Raw genomic sequence first — 26,751 nt, 5'->3', positions numbered from 1 at the left:
TAAACAGGAAACCCTTGTATTCTAAAGTTATGTATGCTCTGTAGTGACTTTGAAATAGCTCTTTGAAATTTGGCAAAGACAGAGGCACACAATCTTTTGGACAAATTTTGTTTTGATAGTTTAGAATGAAATTTAGGTGTAGAGACCACACAACCTGACTGCATACAGCTTTTGTGTACGGAGATGCTAAATACCCGAAAACGCAGTGTTTCCATAGGCGGAGTTTCTTTTGTATTCACAGGCTGGGGAGCCTCAAATTCCAGAGGCATTACATGAGCAGTTTTAATGAATTAGTGTCTGGTTTTCCTGCAGCAGATGTGACAAGCAGCTTTATAAGCTGCTTCCCATCGATCGCTGTTTTCCAGCTCCTTTTGTGTCTTTCTTTTGCTTAGAGAAAAGCAAGGAAGAGCTTGGTTTCTACAGTAACTGCTGCCTACATTCTTGCCTGCAGGCCAATTTCTTTCTCAGTTCCTGCAGCCTGTGCAGGGCTACTGTATTGAATTTCTTTAGGTTTTGTTTGGGTTTTTTTTCCCCCATTCTTGGTGGTTTAAATATTTTACCCTTTAAGAAAAGAGGAGAGTGCAGTGGGAATTTGTGATTTTGAGATATGTATTTGTAATTAACTGTAGCACATTTCCAGTACTGTAGGTTAACCTAAATGTTTTTGCTGATGATCAATACCAATGTTTGTGTGGTTGGTATATAAAGAAAATGCAATGTTTGACTGCTGAAACAGGAACTTCTGTAAATCTGTAATAGCACTTTAATGCTTGTTTCGGTAGCATCATAGTGCAGGGGAGGGGTGAGATCAGCTTTAAGTTAATAGAATAATTTACATTTGCAGCAAAATCTGTTGTAGTTGAACATCCTCAGGACACATCTTTTCAAGTCTCAGCTCTTAAATGCCTATTAGAAATTGTTGTGAACATAGGGTTAAAAATGGGTTATTTATTATAAAGTTAGCCTGATGAGTGGGAAAGAAGAATTGAACACCGTTTCAAACAAGAGCATATGTTTATTACTCAGTTTGTATTTGCTGCTAGTGGTTCAGGAATGTTCCGGTTGTCGTCACCAATACTCTGTTGTCACAGGATCATTTTTTGACGCAGACAGGATTGTTCCAGATCCTTCTGCAAGCGGGTTAGCTCCATTCCGGTAATGAATACTGACAACTTTACATACGACTTATACACTTGCTAAAACATGAGTAGGGAAATACGTAACCTAGTTTTCCTACGGGGGAGCCATTTACAACTACATCATATTTTCAGCCTTTGCCTAGAATTTGGTGAAAGCATTTTGTGGGCCAACTTGAATTAACATGAGGCTACAGCAATATTTCATCACTTCTGATGATGCATAGATCTTTGCGTTTGAATCTTAACACATCTGAGTGTGTAGATCAGTGATCTTCAGGGCTTTTTTTCATGCTGCTTTATGTCACTCTGGAGACAGTGATGGCACACCTGAAAAAACACACAGATAATTGTGACAAGTGTACCTAGGGCTCAGGATAGAGAGTCTAATTGCTGGTTTAAAAATCTGAGTGTGTTTTGTTCCTTATGGTATTAGAGGTTGAGTTTTCTACAGAACCTTCATATCCTCTGTGGAGGACATGCTTTGCAACTATTGATCTTCGGTCAACAGAAATCAATTGCAAAGGATACAGAGAATTAAGGGGAACACGCATGAGTTTGTGATTCACCCCCCAGAGAAAAAAGCTGCCACTTTTAAGAAGGCATTTGCATTTTGGGTAACCTCTAGAAGTGTCCTGACTAGTAATGGGCAAATGTAATTGGGTGTAAATTTATGGTAGATTAGCCAAATCAGGACTTAGTTTAAAATCATGGAATCAGGAAGGGGGAGGAATCCATCCTAAAACAGTGTGTGTGTGTACGAGTACATGTGGGCAGTGATGCTGTGTTTCTGCTGGGGTAGTTTTGCAGGTTGCTGCACAGGGTGTGGCCAAGAAGAGCATTAAAAACCTCCCTTCTTAAAAAGCCACTGGATGAGTTGGGCTTTGTTTTTTTAATGCTAATTTTGGAAATCGGTTCTTTTTACACCACCTCGCCATGTCAGTAGAGAAAACTGGACACCCCTTTCTTCTCTTACCAGCAATGTAGAAAGCTTTACAAATGTAATGTTAACCTAAAATTCTTGATAGGAATTCTTGATAGGGTTATACCTCATGGGGATGAACAAGGACCTGTATTAAAAAATTGCTCATTAACAAAGTTCTCTCTGGTTTGGATGATGATGATGATAATAATCTGATTAATATTATGGCATACTGGATAACCCTTTTTCAGTGTATTCATTATAAAAGTTCCTGGACTCTTGGCATTTTTCATACTATGGATAGTTTTACAGCAGCACTTCTTTATGTAATCCTAGAAGACTCTTGTAAAACAAATCTCTAAGCAGTTACTTCTGCTTAAGGGTCAAGGAAAAGCTTTACCACAAGAATTTTGTGTAAATATTTTTCCTAATAACCTCTACTTTATTAGTAAAAATTTAGTTCTGTGAGTTTTCAAGCAGCTACTTAATATTGTGACTGTTTGGATGGATTTAAATATCTACCTTCATTAGTAGTTTTAAATATTGTGTACATTAAGCTTATCGTGAAATTCTGACTCTGCTTTGAAGTGGCCCCGTTTGTCTTTTAAAAAAGTTTTCGGTTTGTTGATTCTGTTCAAGTCTAAAGATGTTAACTCTGCTCTGGAAGGGGACTGCAGAATTGACTTCCAGTTCAGTTAAACACAGCCCAAAGTCTTAAAAATCAGTTCTGGATGGGAATAATTTAAGCTGCCTGCTCGTGGTTTTGAATAGTGAGAAAACTTTGGGATAAAATTCAGAGGATGAGGAAGTTAGAAAATGAAATTCTTTTTTTTTTTTTTTGGAAAGGGATAGGCTGAGTAAAGCAGCCACTTTTTCCTTGGTGTGGGGATTGTTGCTTTTCTCCAAGTTAACAGAAGTTACTTCTTCCAGGTATCTCAAAGACACTGATTTGCATCTCTCCTGACAGGTTTCCTAGAGGTGTGTGTGTGTCAGACTAACCTCTGAGAGGAACTGAGCTCAGCTCCCTCTTTAGAGATGCACCTTTTTCCCAGGACATGAAAGCATAATACACAGACTTTGCAAAGACTGAAATGATATGTAATTATACTTCAACATTTTGAGCTTTTTTTACCTCTATGGTGTTTCTAGTTGCTTTTGCGAAGACTCATCTTTTAAGCCTTGCTTTGTAAAAAATCAGTTAAACCCAATCACTGGATCTAGTTTGTGATTAATTTCTTAATAATCCATTGTGATGAAATCAATAAGAAATGAAGCAGCAAACTGAGAAGAGATGAAATTGTTGTCCTTGTTGTTTCATACTGAAATTCGTCCATTATGAGGAAGTTGTACAAATTGTGTCCCTTTTCACCTACCCTGTTCTACAGACACTTGAATGCCTCCCAGTTTTGACATGATGGCCTGAGACTTACAGGTGTTACATAGGACAGTGCAGAGAAAGTGGTACCTAATGTTGTGCAACCTTCTGTCCTTGTAGAACTGGGGTCAGTGCTGTTACTCATTAGTGACTTGGGATATAGGACAAAGAGTACCTGTTGCAGGTCACAGATAATGCTGAATAATGCTGAATTCAGGGTGGGGGGTGGTTAATATGATGCTGAAGTGCAGAGCTGTCATCTAGAGGGACACTGACAAACTGAGACTGGGCTGAAGGGAACCTTGTGAAGTTCAGCAAAGACAAATGGAAAATCCTGCATCTGGGGTGGGTAAAGGCTGGAAATGGCTAACTGGGGAGCAGCTCTGCAGAGGATGAGTGGAATCCTGGGGGAGAGGAGGTGGTATGTGCTTCTACAGTACACCTTGTCATGATGGAGGCTTGGCTCATATGGGCAATAACGGTGTCTGGTTTTGGGCCCCTCAGCCCAAAACGAAGGGCTGCTGAGATGCTTGTTGGATCTGGCACATTTGGGGAGAGGCTGAAGGACCTCAGGTTAGTCAGTTATTTTCTCTCCTGGAGAAGCTCAGAGGTGGATCTGGGTGCAGCCTTTCCCTGCCTAAACAGGTGTTGTAGAAAAGATGAAGCCAGGCTGTGCTGAGAAGCTCACAGTTTGAAGATGAGCAGCTGTAGCAAGCTGCAACAGAAATTATACCTGGACAAATGAGAAACCCTTCACCACTAGAGTGGCTCATTACAGGAATTAATTGTCCAGCTCTGTCCTTGGAAATCTTTAAAATTGATTAGACTAAGGCCATGAGCAGCCTAGTCTGGCTTGGAAATTATACCTGCTTTGAACAGGAGATTGGGCTAGAGACCTTCAGAGGTCCTTTGCCAACTCAGTTTCTCTGTGGTTCTTTCTGAGTGATATAAAAACCCAATTTTTGCTTGACTTCTAAAATGGAACTGAATCAGAAGTGTGTCTGGAAATGTGCACTGCAATATCTTCCTGGTAACTTAAGCTTCAAAGTGTGCATGTCTTCTACCAGAATTATAAATATCCTAATTGGCTGTGGGGATCACTTTTACTGGAGTGATGGGGAAAGACCCAACTGGGATGCGAATCATAAGCAGCTAGGCAAGAGGAACTGGAAAAGGGATTAGTTTTGAATCTCCCTTCTATGGAAGAGGGGCCATATCTGGAAGTACAGGGATTCACGTGTTTTTTTTGCTAGTTCACTGATCAAAATAGGGGAGGAGAAGGAAGTACTAATGGCATCGCTTTTGCCTACTGTACTGGCAGGGAAAACAAGACTGAAAAAGGTCTGTTGGGTGGTTCAGGTGGTGATTACCTCAGTTTCTCCTTGAGGAGAGGTATACTATTGTCCATATTTGTATTTAAAATACTTGAAGTCCAAAATTGACACAAGCAATCTCTCAGATGCTGGCTGGATTCTTCCTTGTGGGTCTTGCTTTTTTAATGTAAAAAGGTGAACATCTTGGCTCTCATTAAATCAACAAGAGTTTGAAAACTCTCACTTTGTTATTCTTTTAGATGTGTTTAAAATACAGGGGCATCCCCAAGTTAACTGGTGTTCAGTGTCATAGTGTGAAGAGCTGAATTGTACAGTTGTAGCTATCATGATTTAGTGGGTTATTAGTGCCAAACTCCTATAATCTGTTTGACTGTAGAATTTGGAGGTGCTGATAAAAGAACAGCAGGTTGGCAGCTTCTCTCCAATTTTGGGCCTGGCTCTTAAAAGACAATTAAAATGGAATAATTCAAAGGATACTGAGGCACTGAATGTCATAGCAGGGTGCAGGGAGGAATTGAATTCCTACTTCTATGGTTTGGTTCCCCAGATAGACAGGAGGGAATTCCTCATTTTCAGTCAGATTATATTTTCATATAGGTGGAATTACAAGTATATTATAATGTTTTCCTTGCAGTACAGATGGAATCACTGAGGGAAAGTGAAGAAAATATTAGAAATACAGGTGTGACAAAACCAGACTTTGCACATTTTCCCATAAGACACTTACCTCACACCCTGCAAAGCTGTTCACCTCCTTAGAGGTAGTGCCTAAGTCAGCATCTCTTGTCCTGCTGGGAGCTCTAGCAATAGCAAGAGTTTTCTAGAGAATAGTTTGAAATTATTTGATACTTCTTGTCTGTTCTCCAGTACTTGACCCAGAGTGAACTTTTAAATAACTAGGCTCATGAGTTGCGTTTCAGTTGTGACACCTCTGCTGCAGTGGCATTGCGCACTGTTCTTTGTGATGCTCTGTAGAAAGCACAAGGCAAGTACTTATCATAATCAGTAAATGTACAAAATTATTCAAATGTGGATCCTGTGAACATCTGTTTGAAATACATAAAATACAGTGCTGGCACATCAGCTAAATAATGCTACTTGTTTTCATCACTTAGATACCAAATACACTTTTCATGATGGGCTGTTTAAACATGGATGTCTGTAAACATTTGTTTATAGGAATCTGTTGAATCCATTTTGGTGGCTCTGTTGGATGTCCTACTCCAAATGGCATCATCCTGTTAAGAATGGTAGTTGAGTAGATGAGGTGCAAGGTGCCAGCTTGCGAATTTACTATTTTTGTCTTTCCATTTTTAAGTGGGTTATATAGATGAGTCTCTCCTACAGCAACCAACCTATGATAGCACATTGTGAACCTATTGTAAATGCTTTAAATAGTGAGTAAAATCAACTTCAGCTTGCTGTAGACTAAGTGCTTGATGAGGTCTTTCACTGTAGGTGTGCTGTGGTTTTTTAGTTCATTATGTAACTAAAGAATATGCCAAAACCAGCTTGATTCTCATCAAATTAGAACATGTTCTGTACTTTGATTTTGGAATTAAATGTACAGTCATGTTAATGCAGCTTACTCAGAAAAACTGTTGGCTGGTACACACTCTTTATTCTGCTTTTTGGATGAATTTTACTATCTAAAAATATGCTTCTATTAAACCCCCTCTGTTTACAAATAGGAATCAATGGAAAGATGTGGTCTTTTGTGGTAATATTTAGGTGTTTGTGTGTTCTAACGAGGTGGTGATTTGCGAGTGTATTGTGTCTTCCTTAATAAGGTCATTCCTTCAAGCTCAGCATGGGAAGTGCTGTAAACTGTAACACCTTTGGGTTTGAATATAGCTCCTGACATTTGTTTGGTGCATTTGTAACCTATCCTATACCCTTGATTAGTCAGAGCTCCTGGGTTTCGGATGGTTTTTGTTTGTTTTTGTTTTCCAAATTTGATCGACGTTTGGGAGCACCGTTTCGGAGCACCGTTTCTCTGCTGTACTTTGAAATCTTTGCTTTAGTCTTACCTGAGTAAGCTGTCCTTATCTTTTTTGCAAAAGATGCCCACAGGGAATGTATTAAGGGATTGCAGTAGTATAAGAAGGGAGGTGGTTTAATATGCTTACATGGACTATTGAAGGAATTTTCGAGTATACGTTTTAAGTTTCCATATTTCTGATACTTGTGCCTAAGTTGTGAAGATTACCTCCTCACCATCCTTAACCCACCCCAGCACTAAAACTATGGTTGCTCATTGTTATGTGCTGTGTTTTTTCACTGGGCAGTAAGAAATCCAACCAGTGAATGAGCATCTAAAGCTATGTTTGATTACTCCCTCATTTTACTGAAGTTGAAATAAGTTTGGTCTGAAAAGCATTGAATTATATTTTCAGGTGTGGAATAGCCTTGTGTTGTGGTTTAGATTTACGATTAGACACACTCTGGTCAGATTTGTTGTTATTTCAAGTCTTTGTGCCAAAAAGAGGTGCTATGGTTTAAGCCCACCTGGTAACGCTGAACCATGCAGTTGCTCACTCACTCTCCTTTTTTCCCCCCTGCTTCCAGAGGGACTGGGAGGAGAATCGAAAGAACGTAAATCCCATGGGTTGAGATAAGAACAGTCCAGTAACTAAGGTATAACACAAACCACTACTGCTACCTCCAGTAATAATAATGATAAGGGGAGAGAATATAATTGCTCACCACCTGCCCGCTGATACCCAACTGGACCCGAGCAGGGATGTGGGCCTTCCGGGCAACTCCCTGCAGTTTCTGTACTGGGAATGACAGGCTGTGGTATGGAATACCCCTTTTGGTACTTCGGTTTAGGTGTTCTGTCTCTGCTTCCTCCCAGCTTCCTATGCCCTGCCTCACCAGCAGAGCACGAGACTGAAAAGTCCTTGATTGGAATAAACATTACTTAGCAACAACTAAAAACATTGGTGTTATCAGCATTGTTCTCAGGCTAAAGTGGAAAACACAGCACTGCACCAGCTACTGAGAAGGAGAAAAATAACTACTACACCTGAACCCAGGTTATCTTGTAAAACATAGAAAACAGGTGACTAAAGTTTAAATCTGTCTATCAAAACATATGGTGGTGGTCACTTACAGGGATTTTTATTTAATCTTCAGCAAAAGGGTGTCTGTAGCTACCCTCTGCATGCACTTGAGCAGTGTTGTCAGTAGCACTCATTAACTGAAATGTTCAGGAAACATTTTTATTAGCAAAACAGTGGAGACCTCTTCCAAACTAAAGCAATATAAGCAAAGAAATGAGTTGTTACTGAAGATACTAGAAAAACCTAAACCACAAAACCGAACCCAGAAATTGGTCCATTTAACTTTCTTGCTGAAATGCTGGTGCAGTTTTTTGGCATAGATTCTGTTCCTAATTTAGTACATGGAGCATGTTTCAGAAATAGGTCGGCTGTTAAATTCGGACATGGTCCATACTGAGAAGTAAGACCAAGAGAAAAGGAAGGTCATTGTCAATTCTTTCTCTTTTTCCTGATCCTTGGGTGTGTATTGTAGGAAAAAAGAATCACTGTGGTGCATGTGGCAGGAGATGTCACAGAAATCAAATGCTGCCTTTGTTCTATAAACACCTTCAGATTGATTTGAAGAAATGCTTTAAGGCTACTCCACAGCTGAGTGTTCTAATTCTTACATCACTTTTCTCTGGAAAAATATAATAAGCATAAATGATCACTTCTGTTTATGGTCTGTATCTTGTATTCATAGCTGTGTTTCTTAGGCATGCTGTTGTTTCCTATCTTTATAAAACTAGATCTACCTAGAATTACCTTAACCTTAGAAAATGTTGTGGGTTTGTTTGTTTGCTGTTGTGTTGGTGGAAAGCTCTTTTCAGAATGTGGAAGAGGTGTGTGAATATAGTTGTGGGTTTAATGCTGGATGCAGTCTGACAGCTTAAGAGAAGATAGTAGAGTTGTTGAATTGTATTTTTATAGATACATTTCTTGAGAGAAATTTTAAGGTTTTGTTTGTTCAGTCTGTTTATTTACTGAGAAGTTGTAAACAGTCTAATGGGGTTAAGTTCTAAATGCTATATACAGAGATGCAGAAGGAAAAATACCCCAAAGTGCATTCATTGTGTTTTGTCTTCCAAATTTTTAGACAGTTGCACATTGTTAATTTGTCATTAATCTTTACATTTGGGCATGTAGCCTTTAGTAGGATAGGAAGAAGGGCTCTTAAATTCAGCTCTGAGAAAAGATACTTGAATGTAGTGGTGCAACAGCAATATATTCCTTAAATGTCCAAAATTAGGATTGATAGTTATTTATTCAGTATTTTAGGAGAAATCAAATCTTCTGGGTAGACCTCAAACTGGTCAAAATGTATGCTCCCAACTACTTGTGACTTATTTGCTGAGACTGTTCTTTGGCATCATAAAATAGTCTTCAAATAGGACTTGTTTTAGGGGTAGTTGCAAGATCATGGTGACCTTCAGGAAATTTAGAGGCAACACATAAACTGCCCTTGTTATAAAGAATTACATTTGCTTGTATTTCTTTCCCAATTTTCAGATTGCTTACTTGGGGGTCTTTTCCTGTCCACATTGCTGTTTCAGTATGAGCTATAAACTGAAGATGGTTACAGGTGATTTATTGAACCTTTTGATTTTTAAATTAGGTTGGGTGATAGGTGCAAGTTATGCAGAAAATCTGACATTATGTAAAAAGTGGCTTATATATTTGTGTTTTATTTTTCAGCTGTACTTTCAGGTTTCCCAGCACAAACATCAAGATAACATTCACAGCTCTGTCCAATGAAAAGAGAGAAAAACAGGAGGCCCCAGAGTCCCCAGTGAAGCCTGTGCAACCCCAGATCTCTCCCTTAACAATAAACATTCCAGACAACATGGCTCACCTGATCAGCCCTCTCCCTTCTCCCACAGGAACTATCAGGTATTTAAACCCTGCACATTGGATATGGGGCAATGTATGGTTAGCAATATGAGGCAGCTTTCCAATTCATTTTAAGTATTTTGTGTCTGTGGTAAAAGTTTAGCTGAAGCTCAGCATTACCTGCCTTGGAGACAACCACCATTCTGCTAAGTAATAAGATAATTACATGAGCAGCCTTTACCATTCAGTTGTAATACATTAAATGTGTAACAGTTTGCTCAGGAGCCTGGCAATCTTAGTACAGCAAAGGAGGGTATCTTTGTCTTGCATTCCAAATGATTTGGATTGCTTTTTATTCTTGCATGCTTATGGCAAGACTCTAAATGAGATAAGTCTAAATAATAGGATTTTAAAACATTCTGGTAATCAGAAAAAAGGTGTTTTTTTTATTCCATGGTTTGAGCCCAACTGGCAACTACGTACCAGCCAGCCGCTTGCTCTCTCCTCTGCCTTCCCAGTGGGATGGGGAAGAGAACTGGAAAAAAGTAAAATACAAAATATACAACAACAGTTACAGTAATGGTAGTGGGGAGAGAGAGGAAGGAATAAACTCACCCCCTGAAAAAAAAGTGATGCACAGTTACAGTTGCTCAGCACCCACTGACTCATGGCCAGCTTATCCCCAAGCAGTGATTGGCCCCTCCTAGCCGACTCTCCTCAGTTTATATTCTGGGGGTGATGTTTTGTGGTGTGGAATATCCCTTTGGGTAGTTCGGGTCAGTTGCCATGACTGTGTGTCCCCCTGGCTTATTGTGCCTGTCCTCGGTGGCAGAGCATGAGAGACTGAAGAGTCCTTGATAAGGGTAAGCACAACTGAGCAACAACTAAAACTTCAGTGTGTTATCAGCTTTATTCTCATACTAAATCCAAACCACAGCACTGCACCAGCTGCTAGGAAATAAAACAACTGTTAGAGCTGAAACCAGGCCAGGTTATCATTAGTGTGTAAAACAGACTGATGCCTTACTCCAGAAGATTTGTGATTAAGTATTGCTGGAAGTAAGCAGACATTTTACTTAAAATATAATGTAAGAAATGGAGCTTAGTGTAGGGAAGTGTGCAGGGGAGGTTCCTGTGTGTTTTTAATTTGCTGTGCTGCTTAATTTGGTAATTGTAGCTGTTGTCTGACTTGTTCTTTGGGACCAGACCTGACTGACCATGAGCAAGCTGTCCTCCCAAACTTGTAAAATCCATTTTAGATACAAATTTTAAAATTCATAGAAAGTTCAGGAGCACAAATTTCATGTAAAGGCACTGAAAGTTGTGTTTCAAAGTCACTTATGTGTTGTTGAAAGCTTTTTTCTTCCCCCCTCACTTCCTGTATCTCCACTTGAGTGAAGGACTGTTAATGCTTGATTTTTCAAACTGTAGATCTTGTTAATGAAATTTGAATATAAGGATAATTGACTTCTTTCATGCCTGCCAAGAGCTTGATCTCAGTATTGTGTTTAATGAGATCTGTTTAAATGGTGGAAGTAGAGAGAAAAGAGATCTGGACTCAACTGTATAACAGGTTTGCTTTCTTATTAAATTCAGGAAAAACACATCCAAGGAATGACAGAGCAGCTCACAAATACTTCAGATAATATCCATATACCACCACAGTCTTTCCCTCACTATGAATTTTGTACTTCTCTCCAGGGCTTTCATGCACCTGTTGAATATAGTTTATTACAAAGAAAACCCAACCCCAAAACAAGTTTTGAGTCTATTTTGAGAGCAAAGCTTGACAGTTTCTCTTCAGATCCCTCTGTTTTGTAGAAGACTTGTAAACGTGCTTTGATTATACCATATGTGTTGCTTTGTCAATACATGCTAAAGGGAGCACAGTAGAGGGATGTTGTCGGTTGATATGTGAAAAGAAAACGGCAGTGACCTATATTTAAAAAGTGAATTAGTGGCACATTTTGGCTTTAATGAAGGGTTCTTCTGTGCAACATTTAAAAAACCCAAACTCCCTTCTATAGTATATCATTAGTAACAAATTGTTGGTGGATTTCTCCTGATGTGAAACTTGAAGAATATCTTTTTTCTATATATTGCCCCATCTACAGTGCCTCCCTTGTTTTTGTACATAAAAAAGGAGGCAGCAAAAAACGTGAGAGGCCAGGCTGACAAACCAACTTGACAGATGTAAATATGTTAAAGCTTTATTGTGTAACTCTAAATAACGCTTTCTGGCTACATTTGTTACTTGATGTTCTGAACCATAGATTTGAGTTAGGTTAAAGAGTGCCTTTGGTGATAAGGCTGGTTCTGGGGCCACAGCAGGCTTTGTCGTTCTGGGTTTTAGTTCTTTCAGAGTGTCTGAGGACTGTCTTGAAATCAGTTACAATATGAACTGCTGGGAAGTAAGTATATGTCCTCATGGAGAGCTGCCAGAGTTTTTTTGGGGAGAAGAGGACAGACCTCAGCCACTGTCTCTTTCCTGTTGGCTGAATGGAAATTCTGGAAGAAAACAGGCTTTGTGCAGTGGTGGTTCCCGTGACTACAAGGCAGGGGACAACCATGAGAAAGATGTTACAGTGGAATAAGAGACAATTTATCTTTATTTTTCTGTGATAGCAAAAAGGGACGTATCAAGAGATGCTGCTTTTGTTTGTCTGGCACTATCTTTCACTTTGTAGCAGTGTATTTGCTCTGTTTTCCTAATACTGTGTTCAATTAGATGAGTCAGTGTTGGTGCATCCCATTTATGGAGAAGTTTATGATGTTTATACATATGTATATGTGTGTATGTGCATATAATTGTAAACACTTAATGTTGGGTTAGATTTAAATAAGAATCAAAACTTTTTTTCCAACTGCTTGCTATATTTTCTCAAATGTTAAAAAATGCTGCACAGGAGAGATGATCTTTTCTGTGCAGACTGAATACAAGCATATGGCAGAAATTTCATGCAAGATGTGTTTCTTATTTCAAACGAGTGTCTTAAAATTTGTGATTGCTTATTTAGTTACAGTGGACTTTTCTGTTGGCAAATCCCACCCAAATTGCAGCACAACCTAATAAATCAGTTAATCTTTTTCCCTTTGAGGAGGAAAACCTGAGCTTCATTTGACAGGTTTCTTCCTGCAGTGATTTTAATTCCCATGGATGAGTTAGAAAGGCTGGGAAGATGGGGTTTATAATGGAAATACTGACAGACCCTTAACTGTAGCCTAGATGCTCTGGCAGTGGGCTTTTCCACAGTAAAAGCTTTTTGATTAGATATAATGTGGTGATATACTGTATAACAAAATAGTAGGATCTTCTTTTTATGCTCTACAGTGCTGCAAATTCCTGCCCATCTAGCCCCCGTGGTGCAGGCTCTTCAGGGTACAAAATGAGTCGTGTAATACCATCTGACCTACATTTAATGGCTGATAATTCACAGTCAGAGAATGACAAGGAAGCATCGGGTGGAGATAGCCCAAAGGTAAACATGGTTTGAAATCAATCCCATAAATTACATTGTGAGTGAATGTAAGACTTCAGAAATTTTGTTTGCTAAAGTAGATGCAGCGTGTCACCATTTAATATTGCAGACTTTAAAAACAATTGGAAGATTTTTGTGATTAGAGATGAGATTTCTTTATGTATCTATTTCTTAATTTCCCTCTCTTTCCCTTTGGGGGAGGGTCTGTATGGATTTTATCCATGGGTCTGTAGGCTGTTGAAAATTCTTTGCTGTTGAAAATCTGTTACTGTTGTATGTGTCTCCAAATTTTTAATGTTTTTTTTTACTATCTTTTAATAAGAAGAGCAAAATCATCTTAGTTTCTTTTCTGCCTTAAGATTTTGACCATTCAAAAGTGCCTTAAGTTAATTGTATTTTGTAACTTTTGATTTAGAAAGGGGGGTATATTTTCAAAGTTTATTGATGCAGACTTTTCTTTTTGTTGTACAGGATGACTCTAAGCCACCTTACTCCTATGCACAGTTAATAGTACAAGCAATTACAATGGCACCTGATAAGCAGCTTACACTAAATGGAATTTATACGCACATAACTAAAAACTATCCGTACTACAGGACAGCAGACAAGGGCTGGCAGGTAAATTTGCTTTCTGGAATTCCTGTGGGTAATACTGGCAGCTGTAAATGCTCATAAGCAGTCAGTTGGTGAGCCCAACACCCCTTCATAAATAGGATCTGTCAGATGAGTGTGTTGTCTCTTTTCTGATGTAAGTTCTCCAGCCACATAGCCAGTTTACATGATTTGGTATTTGAAATGTTGTTTTACTCATGGAATGGTATCTGGAGGGATGGATACAGACTTTTGGGAAGAAAAGTCTAGCTGGCACTGGGGATTTGAAACTACGTATGCTCTCTAGGAATGTAGCTATATTCTGTAACTTACAATTGTGTAAACATTCGGATTATTATCTTGAGATAAAATTAAGATATTAAATGTTCCAGGTTCAGTTTTATTTGAAAGTAATGATCTTAACCATACACTACAGTAAAGGAACAAACATGTATTATCTGTCCTCATCTTGCACTCTTGTGTGCCCTATTTTGTTTGTGCAACACAGGCTGTTTGTGAACTTAATCTGCATGGAGTTACACCAAGTCTTTCCATTCTGCAGAATTAATTTCTGCTTTCTTTTCATTTTTCAAAGAGACCAACCTCAGCATTTGCCAGGATGACTAACGCAGTATGAATCAGTCTGGCACAGACTTCCCAGATACACATAAGGATTCGGTGCCTTTGCTGCCGTTTTTAGTTTCAGCAGAGGACAGAAGAGCACAAGTATCAGGACTGGCCCATTTGCCCATGTAACATTCAGACTGCACTGTCAGTCATGGGTATCAGTTTCACTGTGTTCAGTCATGATCTGCAACAGAGAGGCATGCTCTGAAGTTATTTTCAGGGAAGTAAAATTTGGAGAGACTGGGGGAGGGGAAGAGTGCTGCACAAGTAGAAGACTGGAAAATATATACCTGCTCAGGAGAGGAATAGGTTTTTAATCTATTAATCAGATACATATTTGTCATAAGGCCTAGATAAAAGCTGAATGGATCTTAGAGGAATTCCAAAGTTAGTGGGGAATGCAACTGTTCCCAGCTTTTTGCTAATGGTTTTGATAGTAAAAGGGCGTAGCTGTTGTGGCTACGAAGTGTCTTCTGTTTCCCTTTCACACATAAACCATGCAGAATCCTGGCTGCAGTCATACTAACAGATTTGTTTTAGCAAGAAGATTCTGTTTATAAAATGTTGGTGTGTTTTTTGCTTCCTGTTCTGAAATACCTGGAGTATCTGTGTGCATAGTGCTCCTTGATGTAAGCATTGTAGAATCAAACATGCACATACATTATAATGCATGGTTAAAGAGTTCTGCCTTAGAATAGTGTATGTGTTTAGATGTATCATACTTCATAAAACCAAGGTGATAGACACAGCAGACATGGTATGTTATAAAATAATAACACCTGTTTGTAAAAGCAGTTGGAAAAACTGAAGATCAGATGCTGTTCAGTCACTTGTCATAGAGAGCACTGCTCTAACACCCGCAGGCATACCTCATGCAGGAGTAGCTTTGCTACCTTTTATCCATCAGGTGTTAGATTACAGTTACGGTGAGTTATAGATTTTTTAAATAAATTTAATATGTGTATATTATTCAAAACATAGAGTACATACATATGTATAGTATCGAAATCCTATACTTTAATAAATAGTACTGAGGTATTTATAGCCTTTAATATATAGAGGTCTCATTTTGTTGGGCACTTGAAGGCTTCTCTTTGTGAGTTTATTTCAGCAGGTACTTTTGGATCTACTATTTTATTCTTGCATATGGAGAAGTAAATACAATTTATAAACATGTTCTTGGCATCTTTCTAGTTCTGTTTCAGTTTTTGGCAGGGTAGACCATTTCTGGTTTCATCAGTTTGCATTTAAGAAACCATACATGGTTATCATTGCTTTGAACTTTCCAAACTTGCCATCAGGGTCATAGACTCAGACATTTGAGCAAGATTTGCATTTGATTTTGCAAATTTTTAAGAGCTTTTGTTAACTTAGTTTCTTCTCTGTGTTTCCCCATTTCCCCTCAAGTGTTTCAGTATGTATGCTTGTTGTTACTTCCTTTTTGTTCAGTGATAATGTTTAGAGAGATTTTGGGGTTTATATATCTTAAAAGAGAATTTATGTGTGCAAAGCTTAGCATAGATACAGCCACTTCAGGGTGTTAGACGTTCTCTGCATCTCTCTGATCAAAGAGTTGTGTGTGCTACAACAAAGTGAGGGTGAAGTAATGTGCAAACTAGAGTGCAGTGACAATGATCTCAATAAGAGCTGTTCTAGGACCTCCTGCTATTTGTTGTTTTAATAGACACACTAAATCCTTGGCTCCTCTGGTGAGGCAGACTGGACTGTGGGTGAACTCCCAACAATCTAGCTGCATTTGTAACTTGTCTTTAACCTTTTATTTCTGTGTTGTGGAACAGTAAGATCAGAATCAGTATATGCTGTATTTTACTGGTCCTCCTAGAATGAACTGACATTGACACCTGGGGAAGGGTGGTGTATGAAGACTGATATTTTTCTTAACACTGCATTATGCACAAGTATTTGTAGGGTTCTAACAGCTCATCGCAATCACTGTGTTTCTCATCAGAGAATTAAATGGAATTCCTGTTATAGCCTCGTTAGCATACTGGTGTTTTAACTGTTTGGAAAGGTTTGAAAAATGCAAGAGTCCTTTCAGATTTATGGCACTGCCTTTGTAGTGCTCTGAGTTCTGTTGAATTAAGAGCTGAACCCCGAGTCTCCTGTAGTACAAACTGCTGCAGTAGGCCACATTCTGACTTGGAAAAGTTATATGAATTCTACATATTTTTTTATGTTCCATAGAATTCAATACGTCACAATCTCTCTCTGAATCGTTATTTCATCAAAGTACCACGTTCCCAGGAAGAACCAGGCAAAGGCTCATTCTGGAGGATAGACCCTGCCTCTGAAAGCAAATTAATAGAGCAGGCTTTTAGGAAAAGGCGGCCTAGGGGAGTACCTTGCTTTAGAACCCCTCTGGGACCACTCTCTTCTAGGTAAGGAAAAACAGATGAACAAAAAGACTATGGCTGTTGTTTAATCTTCAGGCTGATACAGACATGATAGTTTTGGATACAGTCACAAGTTTAGTAATTTAATTTTAAGCAGACTCAGTATTTGAATTCTGTATGATTGACTAGGAGGCTGTCCCATACACTAGGCTTGTTTTTATTAAAAAGTAAGAAGTGTCTCGGTTTGTTAAAGTGTTAAAGAAGTGACTCAGTTTGCATAACTGTCAGATTGTTAATGTAAGCAAACCTTGCTGTACCTTTTGGTTCTTGACAGAATTCTAGTTCTAATTTCTAACTGCCATCTACTGCATTTTAGAGCTGTTTGCAAAGAAAATTACCGAATACTGGCTACCGTGTTATTGAACTTAGAGATGAAAATTATGTATTTAGATTGATAATGTTTGAGCAGAATCATGATGGGGAAATAGGTGGGTTTAAATTATTCCCTCTGTAAAGTTACAGCCTTTCTGCTAGTGCAGATCTTGTATTACTTGCCCTTAGACTGAGATTTGCTTATCGTTCTTCTCCATCAGAAGAAACGTTCACACATTGTTGAGTCTTCTTAAGAAGGCATCCAGCCACTTCTTCTCCATTAACTGTACCTGAAGTTTGCTTTTAAATTCTGTCCCTGTTTAACAGAAGCTTTATAAATGCTCATCAGAACTGCTTTGGGTTTTAACTGTACTTGCCAGAAGGCAGAGGTGCCCTCCTGTGGCCAGTGTGTGTTATGGTCTCTTTAGAGGAAGATCACTGTCTTTCACAGTTCAGAAGTTAAAACACATCAGCTGCTGCTTTCATTTTTAAATACAGAAGTGCCCCAGCTTCTCCTAATCACTCAGGAGTGTTGTCTGCACACTCCAGTGGAGTCCAGACCCCCGAGAGTCTGTCCAGGGAAGGATCTCCAGTCCCAATGGAACCTGAGCCTAGTGCTATCCAGCCAAAACTAGCGGTAATACAAGAAGCACGATTTGCACAGAGCGCCCCAGGTGAGGAATCCTTATATAAGTGTTTGGGCTTTGAAGGTGGGAGAGGGCTAATACATAATTACTACCAAGACTTCACATGTACACCAAAAAAGGGTAGATATTAAACCTCTTCACATTTGGAGCAAGCCCTCGATAAACACATAGACATGCCAGGGAAATTATCTTTGCATACATAAAACTGTTACCTGTATGCTGTTTCAGCACCCTTGACCACTTTGTTACTAAGCAGAGATTGTACTTCTGTCCTGTGCAGGACTGTACTGTTTTGTAACATTTGTTACTTCCTTTCAAAACAGATTATTTCTGTTTAGAAAAAAAACAAACCCAAACACTTTGTTACATAGGTTAAGAAATAAGCATATGTATTGCATGCATATGTGGTCATGTCACCCTTTCAAAGGTGGGGATAAAAAGAGTTGAAAGGACAGACTTGGGTGATCAGAAAATTGCCATTAAAAAACCAAAAACCATAACAAAAACCAGACGACTCACTGTGAGGCATGATGGCATAAGCATGTATTTAATTGCCTTAGTACATACTCTTGCCATCCGTCCATTTTCTTGGTGCTACTGTGGTACTACAGAAGTGTCAGTGACCATTCTGTGAAGGCAGACATGGTCCTAAGCAGAGACATCAGCCTTTCCCCAGCCTATGAAGCTGAGAGTTTTACCAGTGCAGACATGATCCACACATCATCTGAAGCACCTGTTTCCACCTAGGGAAGGCAGTTTTACTAAATGAGTGTTAAACATAGCTTTGGTAGTACAGCTGTATTTGGGGAGAGGTGGGAGCTTTCACTCAAACAGGGTCTTGCTGAGTGAATGCAGCACTTAAATGTGTGGCTTGAAATAGCCAGGTGTCACAATCTTCATTGTCCAGTTACATCTTCTGGATCATTTGGGCTTTAGTGAAGGGGGTTGTTAATCTTCTGAGGCTTTACTGTTAAATTTAAAAGAATGACTGGCTTAAAAGCAGGGATTAAAACTTGCAGCCTAATTTTTCTCTCTTTCTTGGTAGGATCACCTCTTTCTAGCCAACCAGTTTTAATTACTGTACAACGGCAGCTACCACAAACTATTAAACCCGTCACCTACACTGTTGCAACTCCTGTGACAACATCAACATCCCAGCAGCCTGTAGTTCAGACAGTTCATGTTGTCCACCAGATACCAGCTGTGTCTGTCACAAATGTGACTGGATTAGCACCAGCAAACACTTACACTGTAGCTGGACAGGCAGTAGTCACGCAAGCTGCGATGGTAACCCAACCCAAGGTAGAACCTCAAGAGAATGGAGACCACAAGGAAGTAAAAGGTGAGAAGCTGTGGGGTTAGGTGTTTTGCTGGCTGTTTATACTGAAGGATGATTATTTGAAACTTCCTTCCAGATAAACACTTGAAACATTTAGCTAAAACTGATGATGTTGCATCGTAACTTCTCAGATATGTTGAGCTTGTAATAAAATATTTTTTCACTGAAGGTTGACTGAGTAAAACCAAATGGTTCTTTGGCTTCTTGTTTTTAACAATGTTTTGTCTTGTGTTTTTCAGTTAAAGTGGAGCCTATACCTGCTATTACTCATGCTACAATTGGAGCTGCTAGTCGTATCATTCAGACATCTCAGACAACCCCCTTACAGACAGTTACTATAGTGCAACAGGCACCTCTAGGTCAACACCAGCTACCAATAAAAACTGTAACACAGAATGGAACGCACATAGTACCCATCACCACTGCGATACAAGGACAGGGCAATGCTGGTACGTATGCCGTGGAGATGCTCTGTTGCTTTGTCTGTGTTAAAAACTTAACACTTCAACCCTGGTCATGTGTTCTTATGTGTTAAGTTTTAAAAATATATAGATTACAGCTTTGTAAGGGATTTTTCCCTCCCTGTCAGTAAGAACTAGCATTTCTCTTCCTTGATGATTACTTGAACTTGAATAAACAGCTGTTTATTCTCTTTGTGGTCATTAAAGGGATGTACTTGGTGACAACCTGTTCTCCCTCCTCATTAAACCCAGGATATAAGTAAGTTTTAAAAGAAGTTTCCATAAAGCAGTGCTATTAAAATAACTGCTCCCAGATGGTTTGTCAAGAACCAGCCAACAGGAAAACCAGACAGAACTTGTTGGTGGGTTGGCTTTTTGAACTGTTACTTTTTACTCTTTTTGTTGAACCTGCACAAAAAACAACAAAAAGTTCTGTGGGATTTCCTCTTGTCGGAATTCACCTTTCCCCTCACGGGCTCCGTGGTTGAGTGGGTAGCAGTACCTCTTCATAATTTTAATCTGGTCACACTTGGTCACAGGGCTTTCAGTTCTGGTTTACTTTGCAGAGTGTGCAGCTTATTCTAACAGTGTCACTTTGCGATGTTATCTGGTACTAATAGGAGCTTTTTATCATAAAATATATGTACAGAAATAGTGTTAGGCTACCTCATATCAACTTACTACCTGCATTTCTGCTCTAATGTATTTCTAATGGAGTGAATTATCTGCTTTATTTCCTTTTTATTCTTCTATTGCTGACATTTATAGGTCAGTGTTCTGTCTGCTTCCACTTCATTTCCAGCTTAAGTAAAGCAAAAGCAGTCGCTGTCAGACTTCACAGGCTTTTCTTTGTCAGAAGGGATGTATGACTTGAGCCAGTAGTCATGTGAAATAGATAGAAAAGTTATTTTTAAAAGTAGGAAATAATGCTTTTTGTTTTTTTTCCTGGACTTTGAAATCTCAGCTGATTTCAGTATGTTTTCCTTGGTAGAGAAGCCCAGTGCCTTCTAGGCCTGTCTAAGAAATGTGGCCTACCAGAGGAGTAGAATTGTGGTGCTTTTCTACAGTAAAAAGGTGCTTTCAGATCTTATTCTCAGCAAAACAGTTCAGCAGTGCTTTTTACTAGCTGTCAGTTTAACATAAAGCTGTGAAGTTCAAAGTAAATCCAGTTTTCTTACTGCAGAAGAAAATGATGTAACTCGATATTCTTTGCTTCATCCTTCAGTGTGGATTTCAAACATCATTGTTCTTTTGTGCATCTCATACTTTCACGTATGGGTTATGGCAGCATTTTCTACTAAGCAGACCCTGGAGTGAATCATTGCATTTATTAATGCATGTTTGAAGATGAGGGTTAACTTCCTGTTTTTACTTAAGCAACAGTAAATTTGCAGTAAGGCATTTTATTCAGAAGCAACTATCTCTAAGGTACCTATGCCAAAATTATACAAGGTGTTGCTTTTCTCATAGAAGCTGAATGACTTTTGAGATACAAGAACCATTATTTTGTTATTTTACAAGTGACATGTTATTTTACAGTTGGAGCGAAGCTTTTTGCGTCAGGTGAATATTTTCTCAATTCTACCTGTAAACACTAACTACAAACCAGTTTGGTTACATACAGAGGTGATATTGCAGATACGCTAGGATAACTTACTAAGAACAAATGCAACAAATTTAGAAGTAAGAGTTCCTTATGGACTTCATGTTTTAGGACAATACTGTAATAAAGTCGGCAGAGCTGAGGAAAGGGAGCGTGGATGTAAAAAGGAGGTTGCTTGATAATGGCTAGATAATTTGTCATGAAGTGCAATGAACAAATATCTCATTAGTATTTTGCATTATTTGCAAAGACATCTGAATTGTTGATTTAAGAAAGTCAGGGTTGATACTGAGGAGCAGACTGCTAACAAGTAAAGGGAGGGAACTTTTGGATGTCTTAGAAGGTTTAAAGGACTCTTCTTGCCCATTAATAGTGACTTACACTATCTCACCATGGAACGAGAAAGATGAAAATCTTGTATAGGGTGTTTGAAATATGTACACCTGTTGATCTGATTCAGTTGGGCTCTTGAATCTAATCAAATGGGTCATTTCTTAATACTAATACTTTTTGAAGTGCTGCCTTTTCCTTACACAGTGGGTCAGGGCCTCATTATCTGTCAGAGAGGAATCACTGCTTGAGTCACACCTCTGCGTGATCTGACTTGTGTAGTTTGTGTTAAATAACTGGCCATAGATGGCTATGTCACAGTGGTGCACTCCTTCAGGCTAGGTAATGAGTTCTGCAGTGATCTACAGGCTCAGCCAGAACCTATGAAAAGGGGATCTTTGACTTCCCTTCCCAGTTCTGTTACAAATTACAGTGTAGATGTGGCTGTACAGTGTAGCTTTCAGCCACTTAACCCCTGTGTCTTCAGCTGCCCATAGGCAAAACAGAGATATATCCCCATTCTCCTACCTTTGTCCAAATCTGTGTGAATGTGAATGAGATGATTTGGGCAAATGTCCATCAGGTTTGTACAAAGACCAAACAATTGGACCTGAATCTCAGCTGGGATTGCAAATACCCCATGTGGCACCAATAAAGGAATTTGTGGTTGTACTGAAAATACAGGTTTGCTTTCAGCATCTTCTGCTTGACGGGGATTAGTGTGCTGAAGTTCTTCATTGTGTTTTCACAGCTGCTGCAAGTCCTTTGCATATGTTGGCGACCCATGCATCTGCCTCGGCCTCCCTCCCAACCAAGCGCCAGAATGGAGACCAGTCGGAACAGCAGGAACTCAAACGTATCAAAACAGAAGATGGAGAGAGCATAGTCATAGCTGTTAACGTGGACACCCCACCTGTGGCAGTGAGTGATAAAGGCAGCCAGAACTAGAAACTTAGGGGAGTTTTATTTTTTTGTGTTTTTTTCTTTTCTTTTTTTCTTTTTTTTCTTTTTTTTTAAGAAAAAAAAAAAACAAAACAAAACTCCATGGTGCCAAAAGGAGACACTTAAATATAACACCTAAAATGTTGGAACATGTTCTCACGCAGTGGGGAAAGGGGCCCTGTGATCAGACTTCAACTTTCAGCACTGAAAAAAAACCCAACACAGGTGGCCTTAAAACTTGGTAATTTAAAGTCAAACTGCAAACCATCTTGTTCCAGAGGCTGTGACCCCCGCTCCTCCCTGCCCCTACCGAACTGTGCACACTGAGAAATACAGTGTTGGGGAGGGCTGCAGCTTTAAAAAAATCTTTATCAGATTATTTTAAGGACTGAGTATCTCAGTGTAACGGCAGCATGATAAGCGCTTAGTGTGAACTGGTTTCAAACGATTGTATATTCCTCAAAGGGAACAGAGGCAAGGAGCCATTTCCTACATCTTGGCAGCTAGCCTTTCATAATGACCTACCCGATGCAGTTGTTGGTAGATATGCAGTATTTTGTTGTTCACATGTGGAATTAGAAATTTTTGAGGTGTATTTTCATTTCTTTGCAAAACAATGGGGTCTTTGACATTTCAAATCACTCCATTTCTACTCCGGAAACTTTGGAATCACACAATACTTTTCATGTGAAATTTTGTTTGGTAAAAACTGAATGTAGGGTTTTTTTAACCAATGGAATGATTTACTTTTGTCTGTCCTGTTCAAGTTCAGATAAAGCTACTTTATTACATCTGCAAATTTTCATATTTTAGCAGTTGCCTGATAAATTTAATCAAATTTTATTACCATGTGTAGTGATCAAATGCTTCTTTGGGCTTGCATGTAACTGATTAGAAATTACAATGTAAATGAGCCGTTAACTGACGTAAAGAACTGCTATGAATTTGACCAGAGCTGCACTTACCTGTTTCTCTTTCTGCTACCTTTTGCTGTTTGTTACTTTGTGTTGACTTTGACTGTCCCTGGCATATTTTTCCAGTCTAAAGTAAAACAAGAGTCTCGCTTAATATTGTGTATGTTTAAGATAACAGACTGTTCTTCATTTAGAAAGATGAAATTCTTTATCACAAGTCCTTTTAAAAAGAGTAAAAATTATCTTGTCAGAGGTATATTCGATATTTTTAAGCTTAAGCACCCATCAGTAGAACTTAATCTGACCAGTTTCTCCATAACACTTTTGATGTCCTACACTGACCCCTCAGGGTCTCCAGTGAGCGTAGCTGTTGTGGTTTTCTAACAGTGGCTACCATGTTATTCTAATACTTTATTTTTTTTTTAAGTGTGTGTTCTGCAGTTGAACATTTAAAGCTGTATTGGTAATTTCTCACTTTAACTGTGGTAATAGATTCCACTTTACATTTCAAAATTAAATTGCAACATGAGGCTGCTGTTCAGTCTTTAATTCACATTAACGTCTTATCTCCATGCAGTCAGGTGAGTGGAAGCTGCATCGCTGGCTTCAGTTGAATCTGATTTTTGTCATTTTCTGTACTAATGATGCATTATTTATATTTTCCTTTCCCTGTGCGAAAGGAAAGATTATGTTCTCATGCTGGACTGAACAGTTTGAAGTGATTTATTTAGGCAGCTTTTGGGAACTATTTACCTGAAGACCAAATATGAGAAATCTGTACAAGTTTTGTGTTCATCCACAAAATGGAACTGTTACAATGTCTCTGCAGATAATACATATTAAAAAACTATGAAAAAAAAAAACCAAACCAACTCTACACAAGCTGAATTTATAACAGGCATTGAAAAAAAGGCATAACCTGGAAAAGAAAGATTTCTGTAAAACTGCAACGTTTTCTTTAGAGGTTTTAAAAATAAAAAAGTAAAGTTTTAACATACTTTTTTTAAGAAAAAAAAATCCAGTACTAGTAATTTAATTTGGTGTTGAATGAATTGACTAGAATGTGGTTTATTTTCAGAAGTGAGAATCTGTTCACAACTAGGGCTAGGTGAATAATAGTGTATAAGATTTTTTAAATAAAATTAAATTTTATTCAGCAAATTAACTAAGTTGACATTACTGCACCAGTGTGTTTGAAATATTTATGTGTATTTTGGGGCAATTAATACAATTTATGTTGGCAGTGCCACAGGAAAAGCCATCAGACCAAACAAGCCAAGGTGTCCTTACTGTCAGGTAATGATAGGCAACGTCCTCTGGGCACGGGGGAGGTGGGAATATGCTGTGGCCTGACTCTTGAGTCCTCATTTCGGCTGGGATGGAGTTAAGTTTCTTTCTAGTAGCTGGTAGAGTGCTGGGCTTTTGCTTTAGGCCGAGAATAATGTTGAATAATGTTGCAGTGTGGTGGGGTTTGATGCTTCTTGGTGCATGTGGAATTCGGCACAAGAATGTGTCTTTTGTTCAGGTGGATCTTCCTCTGTAAGAATCACAGCCATTGACCCACGCTTTGGGTGCTGCTGAGGATGCTTCTAACAGGACCATACCCAGTGCTTTTGACGAGTGCAGGGTTCTGTCCTGACTAAACTGAATCGTTGGGTCATTAAGACAGACCTATTCCCTAGTTGTCAGTGTAATGATGAGCCCCCCACCACCAGTCCAGTGGTGGTGACCACAGCATGGCAGAGGCAGAATGAGACTCTGGTTGCACTGCTGCTTCTGAGGTACTGCTGGTGACCTTTCCTAAAGTGGTGTGAATGTGCTGCTCGTCCTGGACAACTGCAATCAACAGGATCTTTTGCAAATGGAAAATTTCTTCAGGTGATTCATGTATGTAGAGGTTTGACCTCTCATTAGGAACTGATACAACCTTTGCAGTTACCTTTGGTGTTTTGTGATGCAAGGTATTATTCCCTTTTGTGCTCCTTCTCAGCTGCCTGTTTTCTGTTCTTTCTGTTAAGAGTCAGCCTTTGTGTCATCTTTAAAATGACTTTGAGAAATACTCAGAATTATAATGTACGGAAGACCCCATGTTCATGTCTAGTGACAGAAGTGTTTGCTACTACCAGCATGTTCTGTCCTTACACAGACCCCTCTCCCTGACGAATCCAGCAGTGTGTAGCTGGTTTGGGAGGGTGGCAGCATGGCCAGTTGGCTGCTTCTGCCTTCGGACACAACAGTTCTGCCATCGTGCTGGGTGCTATAACAGCAGCTGAGGGTGTTGTACGACCTGGCATGCTGACACTGAGTCTGCAGAGCAGAGGGACACTGCAGGTGGAGTGATGTCAAAGGCTAGTTTCTCTGTGTCACTAGGGTTAGTCTCAGTTCTGAGCCACTGCCACACCATGTTGTGGTGTATTTACCCTGATGCCAGCAGCTGGTGTTGTGCCATTTTAAACTGTGCTGGTTCACGTAAGTACCTTGTGCCATGCTGACCCCAAAAGCCACAAAAGCACTTCTGCTCCCTGAGCCACTTCCCCAGGCTGATGGCTTCACAAAAGCAGCACAGGGCAATGCTGCTTTTCTGGCTTTTAACATGTGGAGTCGTGTGGAAATGTTGGGGTTGAGAATGACTTAAGTGGAATTTGATGTTTCAGCAGTCAATTTCAGATCTGTGGTTTGTGTCTTGGTGTAATTTCACCCAAAAGATAAATTTTGATTGGTTGGTTGCCATTAATACAGATTGGGTTGGGATTTATATAATTGTGATTTTGTATATATATGTTTGTGAGAGATAAATATCTATATAGGATATATCTCATTTACACTAAATTGAATGCTGCTTCCTAATAACCTGACTGACCGCTTTCTGTACCTGATACAGTTTTACATTCCAAGAATTCTGTTGGGCCTGGCCCAAAATCAGTTGATAAAGGGAATGGCTGCAATTTGGAAATGTATGGGCTGCTTTTAATCATCACGTTCTTCTTGATCGTATTTGTGGACTGGCAGATGAAAACGAGCTTTGCTCCTGCTGCTGTTCTTTACCAACTATTAATCAATTAAGAATTATTTTTTCTATCAAAGAGTCTCATTCTTCTGGAAGTTGTGTTGCATTTGAGGCTGATCTCACGTATGTGGCAAGGGAGTTCAGTGATTTAACAAAACGCTGGTCACATGTGCAGTGATGGAGCCCAGGTTGCCACACACTTAACAGATTACTGGTTTTAGAAATCTTCTAGTGAGAGGTGCACTGTCTGGACTCATTTCCATGAGTGGTGGTTTGGTTTTTGAGCCTCTTTTATTACCTTAGTTACATGCTTTTTCTTTCTTGTCGTTGGAGAAATGCTTTTGTCTAAAGTACCAGAAAGCCTTGCTGCATGCTGCGTCTTGCTTTCATGTCAAGACTTCCAAGAGCTGAGGAGAAATCAAAGGTGGGCTCCAAAACTCCTGT

The 26,751-nt window shown here is 39.2% G+C and overlaps 1 protein-coding gene across 1 annotated transcript in view; it reads left to right on the top strand.

The window, feature by feature from the left end:
- Positions 1-24,461, top strand: part of FOXK2 (forkhead box K2) — a gene marked incomplete at its 5' end in the record, with an annotated part of 47,687 nt that extends 23,226 nt beyond the window's left edge. Inside the window, 8 exons of the mRNA XM_034067429.1 lie at positions 9,507-9,701; positions 12,973-13,120; positions 13,592-13,738; positions 16,544-16,737; positions 17,563-17,738; positions 18,757-19,053; positions 19,290-19,499; positions 22,196-24,461. Coding sequence (XP_033923320.1) covers positions 9,507-9,701; positions 12,973-13,120; positions 13,592-13,738; positions 16,544-16,737; positions 17,563-17,738; positions 18,757-19,053; positions 19,290-19,499; positions 22,196-22,392 — 1,564 coding nt within the window. The remainder of the gene's footprint in view (positions 1-9,506; positions 9,702-12,972; positions 13,121-13,591; positions 13,739-16,543; positions 16,738-17,562; positions 17,739-18,756; positions 19,054-19,289; positions 19,500-22,195) is intronic.
- Positions 24,462-26,751: the final 2,290 nt, after the last annotated feature.

This window comes from Melopsittacus undulatus, chromosome 11 (genome assembly GCF_012275295.1).
Source record: "Melopsittacus undulatus isolate bMelUnd1 chromosome 11, bMelUnd1.mat.Z, whole genome shotgun sequence".
Lineage (NCBI taxonomy): Eukaryota > Metazoa > Chordata > Aves > Psittaciformes > Psittaculidae > Melopsittacus > Melopsittacus undulatus.
This window is presented reverse-complemented; position numbering and strand designations above follow the sequence as displayed.